Source organism: Coregonus clupeaformis, chromosome 14 (genome assembly GCF_020615455.1).
Source record: "Coregonus clupeaformis isolate EN_2021a chromosome 14, ASM2061545v1, whole genome shotgun sequence".
NCBI classification, from domain to species: domain Eukaryota; kingdom Metazoa; phylum Chordata; class Actinopteri; order Salmoniformes; family Salmonidae; genus Coregonus; species Coregonus clupeaformis.
In genome coordinates, this window is record NC_059205.1 from 16306747 (window position 1) to 16328012 (window position 21266).

The 21266-nt window shown below is 43.3% G+C and overlaps 1 protein-coding gene across 3 annotated transcripts; it reads left to right on the plus strand.

The window, feature by feature from the left end:
* Window positions 1–2865: 2865 nt before the first annotated feature.
* Window positions 2866–21012, plus strand: LOC121581189 (endophilin-A2). Of its 3 annotated transcripts, XM_041896636.2 has the most exons (9): window positions 2868–3163; window positions 11528–11596; window positions 11707–11923; window positions 12125–12258; window positions 12375–12533; window positions 17110–17213; window positions 17345–17475; window positions 17578–17637; window positions 18033–21012. In XM_041896636.2, exons 1-9 carry the CDS (start codon window positions 3119–3121, stop codon window positions 18215–18217), a joined length of 1104 nt encoding a protein of 367 aa, XP_041752570.1. In that variant the 5' UTR covers window positions 2868–3118; the 3' UTR covers window positions 18218–21012. The 3 variants fall into 3 exon arrangements, with proteins under 3 accessions (XP_041752573.1, XP_041752570.1, XP_041752572.1); XM_041896639.2 differs by lacking the exon at window positions 17578–17637 and having other exon boundaries at window positions 2866–3163; window positions 17964–21012; XM_041896638.2 differs by lacking the exon at window positions 17578–17637 and having other exon boundaries at window positions 2870–3163.
* Window positions 21013–21266: the final 254 nt, after the last annotated feature.

The window sequence follows — 21266 nt, forward strand, 5'->3', positions numbered from 1 at the left end:
CACTGGGCAGGATGGACTGAGCTACCAGCTACACCCCTGAGTTAGGCATTGATGTTAATTAGGTTTATGATTCAGAGAGGGCATCTCTTAACCCTTTGAAGAGGATGGATGGACAGCATATCCTGATTATACTTCAGTCCTTATTGAACTGTAATGTTCCGGAACAGAATATTGATAGTAAGGTTCTAAGAACTCACTCCAGAAAGGGTTCAAAGTGACTCTTGAGCGACTCGGGGAGCTAGCTGTTTTGTCTGGGTCCTCTCACCAGTGTCTTCTACTACCCTTGTATTCTTCTCACCCATAACCTTGATCACTGTGTACGTAAGCTCTATTTTTGTGAATGGTACTCGGTGTCTAAAGACCTTTTCTCTTTATTCTCGATATTATAACACAATCTGAATTTTAAAAGACATAGGATCAAGAAAATAAAAATAGATTAAAAAACATATTTTATTCTTGGGATTTAATGTTACTTTTGTTGTGATTTTTATTTCTCTGTTGGTCTTTGATCTTTTTATGTCATCACCTTTTTGTCTTGTAAAGTCAGTTATCTATTTTTTTAAAGAAGAACCTAGGGAAATTCAAAAAATTTATAAAATAAAAAAAATCTCTCTTCCCCCGTAAGACAAAATGTACAAGAGGTATTTTGTTAGTTAAATCGTAAACGAGTCAGTCAGCTCGATATATATTGTTGTACATATACATTACATGTTTAAATAATGTAATTAAAGTATTTCTTTTGAATCAGTGAAGTCTGTCTTTTAAAAATGTAAATTCCCTCATCACAAACTTGGTTTATTCACATAAAAAATATAATACCACTTACAGCATGTAATAAAGTGGTAATAGTATGGCAACAAGTTCACAATGAAAACATTATTTGCCTAGATATCCCTTAATTTCAGTATAATCATATTCTTGTTTACAGGGTAATACACCATATACTTTGTGCTGTGCTATAGTATAGAGGGGGTAACAAAAATAATATCTGAAAGGACTAGATAGGTGTGAATATTATCCTAATGGCTCCCCCTAGCCTTCCAACAAGCTAAGTGGAGCTTCTGCAATTTTGCTCTCACTGATCCAGACTGTGAACACAGAAGTGGTAGGAGTTTGAGGAAGGGGCTAGGGACCTAAATGAAACTGGGCGTATGTATAACACATTAGCCTGGTCCCAGATCTGTGCTTTTTCCTACTCCATTGTCATTGTTTGGCATGACAATTCCTTAAGAAGTTGGCAAGAGAGCAGAAACAGACTAGGACCAGGCTAATAACAACACATCACATTCCAAACTGCAGAGTGGGACCTGGATCATTCAGGATGGCATCACATTGTAAAATGTATTTCACTGAACAGACATGATTCTCTGCATGTAGAAAAGGTATTGGCCAACTGACATCAGCACCATCATTTTTTTATATATCATCTGCAGCATTGTGAATATTGCACCCCTCTGAAAAAGGCACAAATGTTGCCAAAAACATTCACCCCTTGCCAATGGGAAAGGAAAGTGAGCCGACTGGGATGCATCCATTGTCCTCAGCAGAGCTGTCACTGACTGTCACATCTACGGCCCACAGCTAGTCCCTTCACCGATATCTCCTTTCCTTTACCTGTACTGCTGTAGGGGGGATTGGGTAAAGGTGAAAGAAGATTCCAAGTGGCATCCACCTTTTATTGTAGCAACCACCTGTCCTCTCACAAATCAGCAGATAAAGAAGATGGCTAACACCTAACTCCTCCTGACGTCAGTTTGGAATGGCTCTTTGATGTTGTTGGCACAATGCGTAGATTAATGAAGGGGGATGTGTCTCTCCTCTGTGTCTTTCTCACTCAAAAACTCACACGCAAAACCATACACAGCCCCCAAGCACTGCCCCCTACCATTACATCGGTTAAATTTTATAATACAAACAATGAGGTCTCAACCCCCGAGAAAAACAACAACATTTGAGACAACCAATCAAACCGTCGCACAATTTCTGAGCTAATCTTGCATCAACAAACGACCTCCTTTCCAGACCAGTGCGGTCACAGAGCTCCTGCGCTGTGAGTCACGTGGGGCTCATCAGCCAGGCTAGAAGAGATAAGGAGCATAATCAAATCGGATCCTTTTGAAATACAATAAAGGGCCAGTTTCCTGGACACAGATTAGGCCTAGTCCTGGACTAAAAATACAATTTCAGTAGAGATTTTCCATAGTCCACCACATTGGACGTGTCATAATACCCATAAACAGGGAAATGTTCCAATGGTTTTTCCGCCATTCATTTTTCGCATCATGAATATTACAAAAAAATCAAATTAATTGTGTGTTTGGTGTAAGCTTACTTTAACGTTTTGTTTTGATAGCCATGTAATTCTCTCTCGGACAAGGTGAGTTTTATCAATATATTCGCCTCAATTTACTCGCAAAAATTCACAATGCTAATTATTACTAAAAGTTACCTTGTCCAGAGAGGTTTGCGTGGTTATCAAAACATCACGCCAGGGTAAACCTACTCGAAACACATACCTTATATGAAGTGGCTAGTTGCAAAATCCCAGATGGAAAAATGAATGGTGAAAAAAACGATTGGAACCATTTCCGGGTTTTATGACTCATGCTCTTCAATTCAGAACTTGGTTTAGCCTAATCAGTGTCTGGGAAACTGGTCAGATGTGTTAAAAACAGAAGGGCTGTCATAATCTCGCGATGTTGTGCCACTGGGTTTAGAAACTACAGTATGTGCCCACACCATTCCAAAATAGAAACGTTTATTTGTAACATATTTATTTAAAAAATTGGAAGGAAAACTATTTCACTCATATTGTAAGTAATTATAGGTCATATTTCATAGAAATCTGGGAACACTGGACAGTTACTTTAATCCGCTTGGACAATAGTGGGAGTTGCAAAATCATCATCTAGCCACAGATCTAGCAGCTACTACGCCTTACAGGAAGTATGGTTGCCAGGCAAGTTCCCCTCGCCAAGGCATAAAGTAAACTAGCTTGAAGAAGTGTATGGTCAGAGCAGCAGAGAAACTTCAGCGAGCTATTCCTAAAATCAAACTTTCAGTAATTATTTTAAAGCAGCTTGCACGTAAAGAAATAAGCTAACATCCTGCTGCAAAAATGTCTGTTGCAGGCTTCAAGAAACAATTTTATAAAGCCAGCCAGGTCAGTGAACAACAACTTTTTACTTCGGCTAACGTTAGCTTGCTAGCTAAATTAGTTGGATTGCTAGCGTTAGTTCAATTTATGCAAAATATATAAATGTAATTTTTGACAAGAAAATATGTGACCCACATTTTTTTGTTAGCTAAATTATTCAACGTTTAATTTAGTCTAATGGCTAACTTCAGTGGACGGAAAAGTCCTGCAAAGTTAAATCGGCATTGCGCCAGTGAGTTGGGTACGTTAGTTAGCTACTGTTAGCAGCTAGCTAGCTGTCAGTTCAGCACGGTTTAGAAACTCTGACTGTGCTGTTACTTTGTCACGTCGTTATGCGATTGACACAATGTTTACATTTACTTCGGCTAGCTCACCACAATGTTTCAATTTACCATAACAAAAATGAGTTTGAAAACAGCGCCATTGCAGTGATTTCATTGTATAAGTTTGTATAGCTAAATTAGCTAGTGAGTTTCGTATCAGAATGTTGACTTGAAATACTTTCCCCCCTCTTTGTCTGCTGAGTTAAGCAGAAAAATTCAGCCACTCTCTCTTGACATCCTGGCTTGGGTTTACTGCCAGATTGCCCTTTGAGAAATGGGTAAAGCAGGGTAGATTAGAGGTGAATTAAACTAGCTGTGTGTGAGTGTGAGAGAGAGATACATTCATGGCAGGTGAATTCCTCACTCACACGATGAGTAGCACGGTCCCTACTCGCCAGATACAAACATGCTTATTACCCTTTTGTGGAATGTATTGCATGATGTAGTTGTCACTAACAATAGCACTTATCTAATAATAGGTTTGTTATTGCATTGGATGGATATGAGACGCATTGTAGCCTTTGCAGATACTATCAGAATCTGCATTTGGCCTCAAGGGAAGTAACTACAGAACAGGTTGTAAGTAGTCCTAAGGAAATCAACCGACAGCTTTGAGAGAGAGAAACTGTTGAAATGGGCCTATTAGATTTTTGTAAATACACTGCAGGCCCTCCATAAATACTGCTGTAACACAATGTGTTGTGTGTGTGTGAACTGGATTGGCATCTGACTGTACCACTCACCTCTACAGCATATCCTAGTCTCAGACAGGTTATTTGGCATATGCACCAATTAGGCTGGGCCTAGTCACCCTCAAGCCCATGTCATTAAATGTCCCTAGGAGAAATTAGGACATGGTTGAACATGAGTGTGCAGAGACTGACGGACCCTTATTATGAGGTCATCTGCTATGTATGAAAAATGTATGCACTCACTAACTGTAAGTTGCTCTGGATAAGAACTTCTGCTAAATGACTCAAATGTAAAAAAAAAAAATGTAAATGTTATAGGGGCCTGTTTTGGAAATATGAGTGCGGTCTGTTGTAGTGTTGTCACGATTAGACCTTGTCTACGATATTCTGCTCCAAATATCGCGATATCCAATATAATCATTTTGCCATGTTAATGACAATGTTTCCAGACTGCAATTTTTGTGCTTATTTACAATATTATAGTCGCATTCTCATTAAATAATGTTAATGTGGTGAAACAATATGGCTTAGTTAATCCATTTAGATGTCATTTTCAACATATTGATACAGCCTAACTGATAAAACTGCACCGTTTTGATTAGCACATTTCAAATATAGTATAGTCTTGCGCTTCACGATACAGTGAGGGAAAAAAGTATTTGATCCCCTGCTGATTTTGTACGTTTGCCCACTGACAAAGACATGATCAGTCTATCATTTTAATGGTAGGTTTATTTGAACAGTGAGAGACAGAATAACAACAACAAAATAAAAATAAAATACATGTCAAAAATGTTATAAATTGATTTGCATTTTAATGAGGGAAATAAGTATTTGACCCCTCTGCAAAACATGACTTAGTACTTGGTGGCAAAACCCTTGTTGGCAATCACAGAGGTCAGACGTTTCTTGTAGTTGGCCACCAGGTTTGCACACATCTCAGGAGGGATTTTGTCCCACTCCTCTTTGCAGATCTTCTCCAAGTCATTAAGGTTCCGAGCCTGAAGTTTTGCAACTCGAACCTTCAGCTCCCTCCACAGATTTTCTATGGGATTAAGGTCTGGAGACTGGCTAGGCCACTCCAGGACCTTAATGTGCTTCTTCTTGAGCCACTCCTTTGTTGCCTTGGCCGTGTGTTTTGGGTCATTGTCATGCTGGAATACCCAACCACGACCCATTTTCAATGCCCTGGCTGAGGGAACGAGGTTCTCACACAAGATTTGACGGTACATGGCCCCGCCCATCGTCCCTTTGATGCGGTGAAGTTGTCCTGTCCCCTTAGCAGAAAAACACCCCCAAAGCATAATGTTTCCACCTCCATGTTTGACGGTGGGGATGGTGTTCTTGGGGTCATAGGCAGCATTCCTCCCCCTCCAACACGGCGAGTTGAGTTGATAGCATTGAGGAGTACACCACATCAGTCACTGGCTTCATCAATAAGTGCATCGATGATGTCGTCCCCACAGTGACCGTACGTACATACCCCAACCAGAAGCCATGGATTACAGGCAACATCCGCACTGAGCTAAAGGGTAGAGCTGCCGCTTTCAAGGAGCGGGACTCTAACCCGGACGCTTATAAGAAATCCCGCTATGCCCTCGGATGAACCATCAAACAGGCAAAGAGTCAATACAGGACTAAGATTGAATCGTACTACACCGGCTCTGACGCTCGTCGGATGTGGCAGGGCTTAAACTATTACAGACTACAAAGGGAAGCACAGCCGCGAGCTGCCCATTGACACAAGACTTCCAGACGAGCTAAACCACTTCTATGCTCGCTTCGAGGCAAGCAACACTGAAGCATGCATGAGAGCACCCGCTGTTCCGGATGACTATGTGATCACGCTCTCCGTAGCCGATGTGAGTAAGACTTTTAAGCAGGTCAACATTCACAAGGCCGCAGGGCCAGACGGATTACCAGGACGTGTACTCCGAGCATGTGCTGACCAACTGGCAAGTGTCTTCACTGACATTTTCAACATGTCCCTGACTGAGTCTGTAATACCAACATGTTTCAAACAGACCACCATAGTCCCCGTGCCCAAGGACTCTAAGATAACCTGCCTAAATGACTACCGACCCGTAGCACTGACGTCTGTAGCCATGAAGTGCTTTGAAAGGCTGGTCATGGCTCACATCAACACCATTATCCCAGAAACCCTAGACCCACTCCAATTTGCATACCGCCCCAACAGATCCACAGATGATGCAATCTCTATTGCACTCCACACTGCCCTTTCCCACCTGGACAAGAGGAACACCTACGTGAGAATGCTATTCATTGACTACAGCTCAGCGTTCAACACCATAGTGCCCTCAAAGCTCATCACTAAGCTAAGGATCCTGGGACTAAACACCTCCCTCTGCAACTGGATCCTGGACTTCCTGTCGGGCCGCCCCCAGGTGGTAAGGGTAGGTAACAACACATCTGCCACACTGATCCTCAACACAGGGCCCCTCAGGGGTGCGTGCTCAGTCCCCTCCTGTACTCCCTGTTCACCCATGACTGCATGGCCAGGCACGACTCAAACACCATCATTACGTTTGCCGACGACACAACAGTGGTAGGCCTGATCACCAACAACGATGAGACAGCCTATAGGGAGGAGGTCAGAGACCTGGCCGTGTGGTGCCAGGATAACAACCTCTCCCTCAACGTGACCAAGACAAAGGAGATGATTGTGGACTACAGGAAAAAAAGAGGACTGAGCACGCCCCCATTCTCATCGACGGGGCTGTAGTGGAACAGGTTGAGAGCTGTCCATATCACCAACCAACTATCATGGTCCAAACACACCAAGACAGTCGTGAAGAGGGCACGACAAAGCCTATTCCCCCTCAGGAGACTGAAAATATTTGGCATGGGTCCTTAGATCCTCAAAAAATTCTACAGCTGCACCATCGAGAGCATCCTGACTGGTTGCATCACCGTCTGGTATGGCAACTGCTTGGCCTCCGACCGTAAGGCACTACAGAGGATAGTGCGTACGGCCCAGTACATCACTGAGGCCAAGCTTCCTGCCATCCAGGACCTCTATACCAGGCGGTGTCAGAGGAAGGCCCTCAAAATTGTCAAAGACTCCAGCCACCCTAGTCATAGACTGTTCTCTCTGCTACCGCACGGCAAGCGGTACCGGAGTGCCAAGTCTAGGTCCAAAAGACTTCTCAACAGCTTCTACCCCCAAGCCATAAGACTCCTAAACAGCTAATCATGGCTACCCAGACTATTTGCTTTCTTGAGCAGGGGGACCTTGCGGGCACTGCAGGATTTCAGTCCTTCACGGCGTAGTGTGTTACCAATTGTTTTCTTGGTGACTATGGTCCCAGCTGCCTTGAGATCATTGACAAGATCCTCCCGTGTAGTTCTGGGCTGATTCCTCACCGTTCTCATGATCATTGCAACTCCACCAGGCCGAGGGAGGTTGACAGTTCTTTTGTGTTTCTTCCATTTGTGAATAATCGCACCAACTGTTGTCACCTTCTCACCAAGCTGCTTGGCGATGGTCTTGTAGCCCATTCCAGCCTTGTGTAGGTCTACAATCTTGTCCCTGACATCCTTGGAGAGCGCTTTGGTCTTGGCCATGGTGGAGAGTTTGGAATCTGATTGATTGATTGCTTCTGTGGACAGGTGTCTTTTATACAGGTAACAAGCTGAGATTAGGAGCACTCCCTTTAAGAGTGTGCTCCTAATCTCAGCTCGTTACCTGTATAAAAGACACCTGGGAGCCAGAAATCTTTCTGATTGAGAGGGGGTCAAATACTTATTTCCATCATTAAAATGCAAATCAATTTCTAAAATTTTTGACATGCGTTTTTCTGGATTTCTTTTGTTATTCTGTCCCTCACTGTTCAAATAAACCTACCATTAAAATTATAGACTGATCATTTCTTTGTCAGTGGGCAAACGTACGAAGTCAGCAGGGGATCAAATACTTTTTTCCCTCACTGTATATTGTCAATGTCAAATATCACAATATTTGATTTAATCATATATCGGCCCATTCCTAGTCATGATACCCACATTTTAATATCACTACTTTATACCAGGGGTATTCAACTCTTACCCTATGAGGTCCTGCTGCTGGTTTTCTGTTCTACCTGATAATGAATTGCACCCACCTGGTGTCCCAGGTCTAAATCAGTCCATGATTAGAGGGCAACACTGAAAAAAAACACAGTGGAACTGGCTTTGAGGTCCAGAGTTGTTTCAGGGCTCTATATCATCATGATACCACAGAAGAAGAAAAAAAGAAAGTGGGGAGATGGACTGATTTTCCTTCTTTTTTTTCAGGGTTTCCCACTCGAAATCACACCTTTTTATTTATTTATAGGAGGGGAAAAAACGTGGATGTTCTAAGTCCACAACAATGCTCAAATCACACAGGAGACCATTTTTGAGGTTTGGGAAAAATCTAAATATTGATTTGAGTGTAGTTACCATTTAATTCAAGTGCGCATGCACCAAGGACTGTTTGGTTAGCAGTGTTTATTTAGCGCACATGGAGTTTGCAAAACAAATCCCCATTTGACTGGTGCAAATAATCATGATTCTGCAAAGTAGACGTATACTAGTTTGTACTTAACTTGAGAAGGTTTTTGGGAAAGTCTTTCCATCTACCTGAAGACTGTTATCATTAGCATTGCTAACGGCTACACAAACGGGAATTCCCGTGCCGTTTCCTCTTCAGAAAGTTGCAGGGAATACGAATCACTGATGCATTCTGTTCATGTCTTATGATAAACTTGAGAAAATGTATTACTTTTCTAATAAGTTCAATATATTTAGTTGATTTACAAACGTGAGACACATTTGATAGAAGAACCAAAAGTAACATTCTAGTACCGGACCGTTCTTCATGTTATAGTATCGAAAAAGTACCAAAGTTTTGGTACACCGTGCAACAGTAGTCTGTTGGTGTGTTACTCCCACTTTGTCTGGTGGGGTGACTTGTTCGCTTATGGGTGTGGGCCATGGTGTGTTTCGTATATCTTGCAACGCAGTAGTAGTGCCCAAACCGGATTCCCGGGTCATTATTTAAGCCAGGAGAACAGACCAGGTCAACAGCCTGCCGATAAACACAGTCACTTCCACACACACTATCTCACACTCACTCACACGCAAAGCATTATGCACATACAATACAACATCAGTAATAGTCTGTTGGCTTACGCGCACGCATACACACACACACATAGACCCTCTTGCGCTTCCTCTTCTCTCTGACGCAGTTCAAGTTAATTTGTTAGTCATGGTCAACATGAACATGAAATGATGGGTTATCAAATTTTTTACACCTATGACATTGAAAACCATTTCGTAATTGCTTCATTTTGTATCACTGAACTCCATGCATTAGCCTGTTCCCATTTCATAATATTGACTGTATTGTCTTATGAGGAATTATTTCAAGTTGGCTCTTGGCAACATATGTTGATAATTTTGCTCCTCACAGGTAAAAAAAAAATGAGTAGCCTACTCATTGCTACATCTTGAACCGCAGATCATGGAATAGGCTACGGCTACATTAATGCACAGAGAGAGAACCTGCAAAACCGCTGGTGATCATCATGTGAACACACACCAGAGAAATGTGTTGAGAACATGAACAAACATGCCTTAAATATGTTCCCACTCCCAGGCAGGCCCATCTCCAGTCCTACATGTTATGTCATATAGCATAATGTGGATTACAGCTATCAGTAGCTGAAGCCTGGTCACTGGGCATGGCATGTTATATGACTGACTATGGTAACTGCAACAGTTATTGCACTTAAGGTGCGACCTGTAGTTTCATGATTTATGGCAGCAAAAATATTATTGCCCCTGCAGGACTGAAGCAGGCGTATCGTCTTTGAGAGTGTATTGCACACTGATGGGCCGGTTATCAAGGTTGATGAGTAGTTACTAGTTGATAAGTTTAATCAGTTGTGTAAAACTTCTGGAATGGAGCAAAAGCCTGCACACACTGTGGATCTCCATGACTTAGATTAAAGAACACTGCTAATATAAAGACTGATTGACTAACCCATCTGCTGTGTGCATGTAGTGAGATAAAGGCCCTGGAGACAGCTGCACTGAGTCACATGGTGAAGGAATATACAATAAGAGTCTGTTTGATTTTACCTGCCAATCAACCAAAAGCTTTGGTGCATGTGCACATGGATGTGTGTGTGTGAGAAAGTCTCTGTCTGTGGAAGTGTTCCTGTCTGTCGGTGACTTGTGGGGTCCAAGGGCTATTATTTAAGTAATAATGCATCCAGTATGAAAAGAAAACAAAAAAGTGGTCATCTGAGTGCTCGTCGTCCTCCTTGACCTGACTGCAGTTCGGCATCGTAACAGACTTCAATGGGCAAATGCTCTCCTTCGATGGCCACTGGCACGCTGGAGAAGTGTGCTCTTCACTGATGAATCCCGGTTTCAACTGTACCGGGCAGTTGTGTGAGCAAGCGGTTTGCTGATGTCAACGTTGTGAACAGAGTGCCCCATGGTGGGGTTATGGTATGGGCAGGCATAAGCTACGGACAACGAACACAATTGCATTTTATCGATGGCAATTTGAATGCAGAGATACCATGGCGAGATCCTGAGGCCCATTGTCGTGCCGTTCATCCGCTGCCATCTCTTTCATATTTCAGCATGATAATACACCGCCTCGTCGCAAGGATCTGTACACAATTCCTGGAAACTGAAAATGTGCCAGTTCTTCCATGGCCTGCATACTCACCAGACATGTCACCCATTGAGCATGTTTGGGATGCTCTGGATTGATGTGTACGACAGCGTGTTCCAGTTCCCGCCAATATCCAGCAACTTCGCACAACCATTGAAGAGGAGTGGGACAACAATCAACAGCCTGATCAACTCTATGCGAAGGAGATGTCGCGCTGCATGAGGCAAATTGTGGTCACACCGGATACTGACTGATTTTCTGATCCACACCCCTACCTTTTTTTAAAGGTATCTCTGACCAACAGATGCATATCTGTATTTCCAGTCATGTGAAATCCAGAGATTAGGGCCTAATGAATTTATTTCAATTGACTGATTTCCTTATATGAACTGTAAATCAGTAAAATCTTTGGAATTGCATGTTGTGTTTTTATATTTTTGTGCAGTGTAGACTTTCACTGCTTGGAGTAGTCATGTCCTGTAATGAACCAGCACAAACTGGAGAAGAGCAAACTTTCTCCATCACGTGGTCAAATGCAACATTTCACTTATATGCTACTATTGTCTGAATTAGGCCTGCTTTGTTGTGATCGAAAAGTCATGTCCTGTGCAGAATGGATGTGAAAGAGACTTGTATTCAACGTATTATTCTCCTCCCTTTCTCTCTACCTGATCCTTTGTAGATGGTGAGTGAGAAGGTGGGGGGTGCAGAAGGAACCAAGCTGGATGAAGACTTCAAAGATTTGGAGAAGGTAAGGGCTCGGTCCCCTTAACAAAAACACACACCTGGACAACAAACCACCTACAGTTTTGTAAAAGGAAGTTGTACATAATTCTCTTACTCTTTCTCTCCTCCCCATAGAGGGCAGATGTTACCAGTAAAGCGGTGGTGGATGTCATCTCTAAAACCTCTGAGTACCTGCAGCCCAACCCAGCATCCAGGGCCAAGCTGACCATGCTGAACACAGTGTCTAAGATCCGGGGCCAGGTGAAGAGCCCTGGCTACCCCCAGGCTGAGGGGCTGCTAGGGGAGAGTATGGCCAAGTTCGGACGAGAGATTGGAGAGGACACAAACTTTGGTAAGAAAGAGAAATTGGTTTCATAAACCACCATAATAGTTGTATTTTAGTCTTTGGCCCTCAAAATACAGAATTCCAGGTGTGTTTGTGTGTGTGTATAATGTAGTGACCACTTAAAAGAGTACTCAACAGAAGAACCTTGTCCTTTTTGGCAGGTGAGTGGATTGTGTATCCACTCCTGTAACTGTGTTTGTCCTGTAGGTGGGGCCCTGGTGGACGTGGGCGAGTCCATGAAGAGGCTGGCCGAAGTCAAGGACTCCCTGGACATCGACGTCAAACAAAACTTTATCGACCCACTGCAGGCCGTCGTCGACAAGGACATCAAAGATATCCAGGTACAGATCTAGAATGAGATGAATGAGTGATTCTCAACTCTCCCCCAATGTTACACATTTTTGTTCTAACCTTGCACAATCAACTAATGGAGGGCTCTCTCCTTCTCCTTCCTCAGCATCATCTGAAGAAGCTGGAGGGCAGGCGTCTGGACTACGACTATAAGAAGAAGCGGCAGGGGAAGATCCCAGACGAGGAGCTGAGATCGGCCCTGGAGAAGTTCCATGAGTCCAAAGAGATGGCCGAGAGCTCCATGCACAACCTGCTTGAGACTGACGTGAGTCATACCTCAGGGGTCAAGGGTTAGGGGTTAGAGGTTAGGGGTCAGAGTTGGGGAGTCATACCAGAGACAGACAGCCACAATCAATCAATCAAATTTGTATCTATCAATCACATTTTTATCATAGTGCCAGGATAGTTTTTGATTCCCGGGACCACCCATGCGTAAAAATGCACACATGACTGTAAGTCGCTTTGGATAAATGTGTCTGCTAAATTATAGACAGCTAACTGCCAAAATAATGGAAACACAATTAGGGATACAAAGTATATTGAAAACAGGTGCTTCCACACAGGTGTGGTTCCTGAGTTAATTAACCAATTAACTTCCCGTCATGTATAAAAATGCTGGGTAGGCCATTATTATAGGATGACAATGCCCCCATCCACAGGGCACGAGTGGTCACGGAATGGTTTGATGAGCATGAAAACGATGTAAACCATATGCCATGGCCGTCTCAGTCACCAGATCTCATCCCAATTGAACACTTATGGGAGATTCTGGAGCGGTGCCTGAGACAAGGTAAAATCATGACGTCAGTGATCTTCAGGTCGGAGCTCTAGAAAGGCCAGAGTTCCCGACTTGGAATTCCGAGTTGGATGACCGGTCAAAATGTATTTTCCCAGTCGGAGCTCGTTTTTTCAGTGTTCCCAGTTGTCTTGAATTCACTGAAGTCTGAGATTTCCCAGTACCGAGTTTCCAGTTGTTTTGAACGCGGCAGAAGTCAAGCTTGGTGGACAGCCTGTCCAATGTATTCAACCTTTTCTGGCCCATGGTGTTGCGTGTGAATGTTTATCCTTTTAAGCTTGGAAAAGAGACCCTTAAACCCAGACTTGGACCACACACCCTCTCCATCGAATAGCTGGCAGGGGAAGCAAAATAGTGATTGCTTTGCAACGCTTGCAGTTAGCCACTGATTCCTTCCAAACCACTCATTGTTGAATTTGCGATTTCCATCTTGTTGTGTAATGTTTATGTCCAATGGCCGATGAGCACCGATACGTTTTATCTATAATTTCTCTTCATGTGACAAGGATTTATTTATTTATTTTTATTTCACCTTTATTTAACCAGGTAAGCCAGTTGAGAACATGTTCTCATTTACAACTGCGACCTGGCCAAGATAAAGCAAAGCAGTGCGATAAAAACAACAACACAGAGTTACATATGGGGTAAAAAAACAAAGTCAAAAAATACAACAGAAAATATATATACAGTGTGTGCAAATGTAGCAAGTTATGGAGGTAAGGCAATAAATAGGCTATAGTGCAAAATAATTACAATTAGTATTAACACTGGAATGCTAGATGTGCAAGAGATTATGTGCAAATAGAGATACTGGGGTGCAAATTAGCAAAATAAATAACAATATAGGGATGAGGTAGTTGGGTGGGCTAATTTCAGATGGGCTGTGTACAGGTGCAGTGATCGGTAAGGTGCTCTGACAACTGATGCTTAAAGTTAGTGAGGGAGATAAGTCTCCAGCTTCAGAGATTTTTGCAATTCGTTCCAGTCATTGGCAGCAGAGAACTGGAAGGAATGGCGGCCAAATGAGGTGTTGGCTTTGGGAATGACCAGTGAGATATACCTGCTGGAGCGCAGACTACGGGTGGGTGCTGCTATTGTGACCAATGAGCTAAGATAAGGCAGGGATTTGCCTAGCAGTGATTTATAGATGGCCTGCAGCCAGTGGGTTTGACGACGAACATGTAGTGAGGACCAGCCAACAAGAGCGTACAGGTCACAGTGGTGGGTAGTGTATGGGGCTTTGGAGACAAAACGGATGGCACTGTGATAGACTACATCCAATTTGCTGAGTAGAGTGTTGGAGGCTATTTTGTAAATGACATCGCCGAAGTCAAGGATCGGTAGGATAGTCAGTTTTACGAGGGCATGTTTGGCAGCATGAGTGAAGGAGGCTTTGTTGCGAAATAGGAAGCCGATTCTAGATTTAACTTTGGATTGGAGATTCTTAATGTGAGTCTGGAAGGAGAGTTTACAGTCTAACCAGACACCTAGGCATTTGTAGTTGTCCACATACTCTAGATCAGACCCGTCGAGAGTGGTGATTCTAGTCGGGTGGGCGGGTGCCAGCAGCGTTCGATTGAAGAGCATGCATTTAGTTTTACTAGTGTTTAAGAGCAGTTGGAGGCTACTGAAGGAGTGTTGTATGGCATTGAAGCTCGTTTGGAGGTTTGTTAACACAGTGTCCAATGAAGGGCCAGATGTATACAAAATGGTGTCGTCTGCGTAGAGGTGGATCTGAGAGTCACCAGCAGCAAGAGCGACATCATTGATATACACGGAGAAAAGTGTCGGCCCAAGAATTGAACCCTGTGGCACCCCCATAGAGACTGCCATAGGTCCAGACAACAGGCCCTCCGATTTGACACACTGAACTCTATCTGAGAAGTAGTTGGTGAACCATGCAAGGCAGTCATTTGAGAAACCAAGGAAAAGGATTTGCCAGTAGATTGTCGACGTGATTCATGATGACTGCTTGCTAGCTAAGATTTTGAAAGTATGATGTTGACATGATCAGTCCAATCAAAGCTACAGTGGATATAACGTGATTTGACGTAATTTTATCTGTGGCCAATTACCTTGAGCCTTCTTGGATGGGCACTTCTAATGTAACTCTATGGCAGCACCCAAGGAGGCTTGAACTTTCTAGCTCTCCCTGTAGATTTTGCGGTGGCGTAGTGTCCGATGAGTAACAGAACACTGAGCCAATCACGGCGCAACTAGAGACGATTACCAACCCCTACGCTCTATATTTTCCGCTGGCTGCCCCTCCCCCACAGAAAGCACTGAGCTAGGCTGAAACCCCTGCATTTTGGAGCGCCCTTACTCAAGAAAGCAAAAAAGAGACCATGTTTGAATGCGGCTTTATTAACTGTGTCCCACCTGCCCTGAATGACATGTCGCCACTGCCTGTATATAGTGCTTCTTACAAATGAATTGGTCATAAAGTGCTTCCTTAACAGAAACATATGTGCCTAAACTCCTCAATAGCAAGTAGAAACAACAGTGACAAGGAAAAAAGGGAGCCTGTTTTCCATTGGTTGTCTGGGTAGATGATCAGAGCTAGTATGATCGTCATGCCATATGAGGCTTCATACTCCCAAACCATAATACCCTATCGCTAGCATTAGCATTGGCACTAGATTTGGCATCAACGTTAGTATTAGCCTTGATGAGTATTTCAGGACCAGAATGCAGTCAGCTTACCACGACTACATAGCTGGCGAGTGGAACAGTTATGTAATGTCACAGCAATGTGTGTATTAGCAACTGAGAACAAGTCTAACCCGTCTCAGATGGCCTGGGGCCTCATTTGTAAATGTTGCGCATGTAAATATACCCCAAAACATGCATGCGCTAGTTTTCCCACATAAGTTGGCATTTATAAAAACTGAACTTGGCGTGAGAATGTGCTAAGAAAGGAAAACAACTAGATGCATCCATTTGCAGTTAGTAGGCCTAAAACCTCTGTTTAAAAACATATATTCTGAAATAATTAGACATTGGAAACTATTTCTTATTTATTTTATTTTCATATCCATTGCAGAATAAATTCCTCCCCTTTTCTGGCCGTGATGCATTCCCGAAGTAGCCATACAACAAATGACCATGCGCATCTCTAATTGAATTGGGCCCAGTAGCCTAGTAAATAGATAGACTATGTATTTCAAGCTTTGCTGTAGTGTAGCCTATACCATTCCATTGGCAGCACGGTTTATAACAGGCTACAGTCAAATTTAACAGGTGAACAGACAGTTTATCTTTTACATTGAAGTATGTATGCAACTACTGTAAGTAGCCTACTGTAATGTCAATGTTTTTGAGTAGCCTAGGCCCTAGACAATGTTTCAGAACTTGCAGGCAGTCCAGCATATTTAGGTTGGGGGTAAAAGTCGATGCAAAACATTGTTGCGTTCAAACGTTCTGCTGACAAGTCCACAACAATTAGCCATAGTTTTTTCTTTAAGAATCTGTCAGTCCTTTGCCAGATACAGCATAAGTTACTGCAAAATATTAAAAGATTCTGCCAACACCTTCAAAGACATTTGATTAAATTTGCCATTGCTCTTTCTTTTAGAAACTGACGTGGCCTAATTCAAATAGTTCTAAATGATGTAGCAAATAAAGGGTGTTATTGTCACCATAAAAGGTGAATGGAGGGTGTTTTCCAGGCAGAGTTATAACGCCAGTTCACGAGCGAGCAGTTTTAAGGCCGGTCTGATTTATAATGGGAAACATATGTATGGCGTGTGCCAAGTTTATAAATCTCAATATTTTTCATATCAAAAATTGCGCACAAAGATATTTAGTGTAACATTTATGCAACGGTTATAAATGAGGCCCATGTTAGGTATTTACCTTTTATTTGATCAGGGGTGAGGGGAGAGTACAACACGTGTTAGTAGGAACAAAGCAGTTTTGAGAGTCCGAAAATAGACCTTGTGAGGTGAGAGGAAGAAGAACAATAAAGCAAACATGCCAAAGTGTAAATGTGCCATGTCCCCCTGTATTAATAATATATCTGACTGGTTTCTGTGCTTGTGTGTAGGTGGAGCAGGTGAGTCAGATGGCTTCTCTGGTGGAGTCCCAGCTGCAGTATCACAAACAAGCCGTGCAGGTTCTGGAGGAGCTGACTGACAAACTCAGAGAACGGTATTTCAGCTGTGTGTGTGTGTGTGTGTAGACATCTACAATTCAGTTGAAGATATTTGTGTTGGTTGTTACTGTGTGTGTGTATTTGTGTGTGTGTGACTGAGTCATCCTCTCTCCTGTGTGTGTATCAGGGTGAACGAGGCCCAGTCTCGCCCCAGGCGGGAGTACACTCCTAAACCCAAACCCTCCTTTGACTACGGAGAGCCGGAGCACTCAAACGGAGGATACTCTCCCACTGCCAACTCCCCTTCATACTCGTCAGGTAAGACTGACCCTTAACTGTGCGCGTAGTGTGTGCGTGCTTTTGTCTCTGTCTGTATCTGTCTCACCAGCCCAGAACTGATCTTTCTCTATGTATGTATAGCCCCCCTTGTAGAAGTCCCATCCTTCCACAGAACACCGTCCATGAAGATCAATCGACACTGTGAGTGTGTGTGAGTCTGTGAAAAACTCACTTCAGTCCAGGAGTTTTTTTTAAATAACATGGAATGGTGTGTGTTGGATGCTTTAACCCTTCCATCCCCTGCATGTCACCACAAAGAGGATATGGTTGGTCACTAACACACACTTGCTCCGGCCTCTACAACCACTAAACTAACCCTGTGCACTGGAGATGGTAACGGTTCCCTTCAGCCCTGTGAGCCCAGCGGTTCGGAGGTTTCTGAAGTGTTCTGGTTCCGGAAGGGTTCCTCTCCTGCATCTCCCTCATTTAAACCCTGGAAGTGGTCCTGGTTTGAAAATGCTGACCAGAAGAATGCAAAATTCAAGTTCCTTTTTCTCTTTCCCTTTCCAACACATTCCTCTCCTTCCCTGTCCCAGCCTCTGAGCCGTGCGCTAAGGCAATGTATGACTTTGAGCCGGAGAACGAGGGTGAGCTGGGCTTCCGCGAGGGCGACATCATCACGCTGACCAACCGCATCGACGAGAACTGGTTCGAGGGCACACTCCGCGGCCAATCAGGATTCTTCCCCAACAACTACGTAGAAGTGGTCGTGCCCCTGTAACGCTCAGAGAGGAGAAGAGAACGAGAGGGAGGGAAGGGAGGAGAGAGGTAAACCAGAGGGGGCATCTCAATAGTCTAAAGTGGCCTCCAGTTCATGGTCACTGATCTAAAAATGCAGAACTGATGCCTACAAGGAGATCTCGGTGTAAGAAAATTCGATGAGGAAAGAGGTCACTTTAGGTTATTGAGATTCACCCAAAGATGGATGGATAGAAAAAGTGAGGGAGAGAGGAAAAGGATGTTGATTGAGAGAAAAGTTAGTACAACATTGGGGTGGGTGTATCTTTGTTTTCATTCTCTATGCACCTGTGCACTTTCTACACTTCACCTCCCTTACCGGGAGATATGAAGAAGGGGTTACTAGAGGAGATGTTTGTGTTATTATGTGTGACCTGTACCCATGAACACTACCAGGCTATGCTGTAAAATTGCCTTGAAATTGTTGCCTTTAATCACTCATTTACTTAAGGACAATAACGTTATTTCTAGGCAAAATAGTTTAAATATGTTTTACTCTTCCACAAGTGGGAATCAAAAGCCTGTTCATTTTAATGCACACACGCCCTCCTCTTTTATATACAAACACAAAATCCATACACCCATTATATTCCTCCCTGAAGTGGAGCGTTAGATGGGTCGCCGTTTTAGCAGTTAAATGCTGCCCTCTGCTGGTCTACGTGTGTTAGACCTTCAGGAGTAGGATGAAGTTGCCCATAGATACGGATCAGTTTTGCGTGTTTCCCCCTAATGGTTAATTTCATGGTCCTTTTTTCTAACTCGTAATCTATCCCATACTTGTAAAATGTGATTTGTTCAGCTGGTATGTGGAATAACTAGCCTGTTTGCCAGCCTGTTTCTACTCAAGCCAACGTGGCCATTGTCTTGGCGTGGTAACAATATGGTGTTGTTGGAAACAGTTGGGCACCTAGGCTAGTGAATGACTGTAGTGAATGGTCCTTTTCTGTTGGCATACACACATCTCTGCTGGTCAGAGTTGTACTATGTCTCTTAACACGATCTCTGTTTGGTACTGTTACTGCTGCTAGGCTGCCTTTCATAGACTCCGTCTGCAATACCCCTGTGCCTTCCTCCCCCTCTCCTCTGTATCTCTGCCTTACACTAACTTTTATATGGCCAAATTATCAAAAAGGGAAACTTTGCATTTCCCACCCCGTCCTTAGTTCTGAATGTGTTTTTGTGTTCTAACTCTGATTTGTAGCAATCTGTACCTTCTGACAATAACCCTTGTCTCTGTGTGCCTGAGGGCTGAAACCAAAGTAACACCTTTTTTTTTGAGAGTGGAGATGGATACCACAGTGGCCTCCTATGATTGACTTGCTACTGTCAGTCTGCGTACGGTCAGTAAGGTGTGTGCATGTCTGTCAGTATGCATCGCTTGTTGACACTGCTGGCAGTGTCTTGGAGAATGTATTCAGGTTTTCTAGAGCATGCATTTACAGATGCTACCAAAAGGGGATTTGAAATCACATTCTTCGTTGGAGAAGTATTTTAAAGACGGGTAGTTGTTTTTTATTTACACATGTCACCCCCGTGGTGTGTGTGGGGGAGAGAAAGAGAGGAAAGAGTACTTGATATGACCATGAACTTGTTTTTCTGGGTGTTACACTGTTCTAGTTTCAGTTCCACCTACACCTTTTACCCAGAGCCTCAACTGTAAAGATATGAACTCTACACACAGACAATAACTGGTTCTCCTTGATATCTAGTTGTTTCACTCCATCACAGCACCCGTGGAACTGGAACAGAATCTTTTATTTAGAAATGGCACAGGACAGCTTATCCCCTACCCCCACTCGCTGGCTCTCTGCCCCCATTCCTATGCCCCCTTTACTCCCCTCCTACCCCTCTCTCACACCTGCCCCGGGTCCTTCCCTATTGTCATCCCTAATCCTCCCCCTCGAGCCCTGCCCCTCTCCCATCACTACAGAACTCTCCCTCCCCATCTCCCTCTCTCCACTCCTTCCCTAGAACATGCAGCTCAATACCAAAAGAAACCTAATATCCCTTGTGCATTTTGGCATGTTCCTCTTAACTTAATGTTTACATGTGTCTCTTGTTGTCTGTTATATTCGTTGGATTGACATGGTTTGGGGTTTAGTGCCTCTGTCAGTGAGTAATGTTTAGGTTCAGGTGTGGTTTGCCATGGCCCATTAGCCTAACTAAAAATAACTACACAGGGGGACCGAGGTGGGGGGGAGAGAAGGGGCTCAGGTTGTGCCAAGTACCTCGTATACCTGTTTAATAATATAACAAAGGGCTCAGATCAACTTTGTCCGTTTTTGCGGACGTGTGTGTCGTCAACTATTCTAATGCCATTGGTGACTAATTATATTTGTATGTTTTTCACACTACATTCGTAGCTGGGGTAGATCTACCAAACCCCACAGGAGTACCATATTATTTGGATATTATGAAAATAAGTATTATCTTAACTAACTTTATTTGAATATACAGAATCATATTGGAAGGTGTCCAGTGTACATTTATAGTATCCTGCATGTGTCTCTATATGTAATGTGTCTTGCATTAGCGATGATGCCTCATTTTGAGGCTCAGTTTTTTTTTAACTGTGACGCTCTCCAGGGATCGAGGCTTGAACCGAGGCAGGATTATTTCTGGATTATCTTTGTATTGTCATGTATAATCTCCTGTGTATTGTATATTTTTGTTATGATGTAAAGGGGAAAGGATTCTGTCCTTTCGCTTCTTAAATAAATATAAAGGAAAGTGAAGTGGCCCTCAGTGTGCTGGTTGTGTCTTCAGGTTTACAATGCATGATTGGATGGATTGTTTTCTTTTTGGGGTCCCCTGTAGCTCAGTTGGTAGAGCATGGCGCTTGCAACGCCAGGGTTGTGGGTTCGTTTCCCACGGGGGGCCAGTATGAAAATGTATGCACTCACTAACTGTAAGTCGTTCTGGATAAGAGCGTCTGCTAAATGACTAACATGTAAAAATATGAATTCCACTATTTTCAGAAAAGTCTCATTCATTAATACAGTGTAGTTTCGATATTGTACACACATTTTGAA

Coding starts and splice junctions, on each gene's coding strand:
- LOC121581189 (XM_041896639.2), top strand. CDS start 3,119: ATGTCTGTTGCAGGCTTCAAGAAACAATTTTATAAAGCCAGCCAG. Junction 11,597..11,706: donor ACTTCAAAGATTTGGAGAAG/GTAAGGGCTCGG, acceptor TCCTCCCCATAG/AGGGCAGATGTTACCAGTAA. Junction 12,534..17,109: donor ACAACCTGCTTGAGACTGAC/GTGAGTCATACC, acceptor GCTTGTGTGTAG/GTGGAGCAGGTGAGTCAGAT.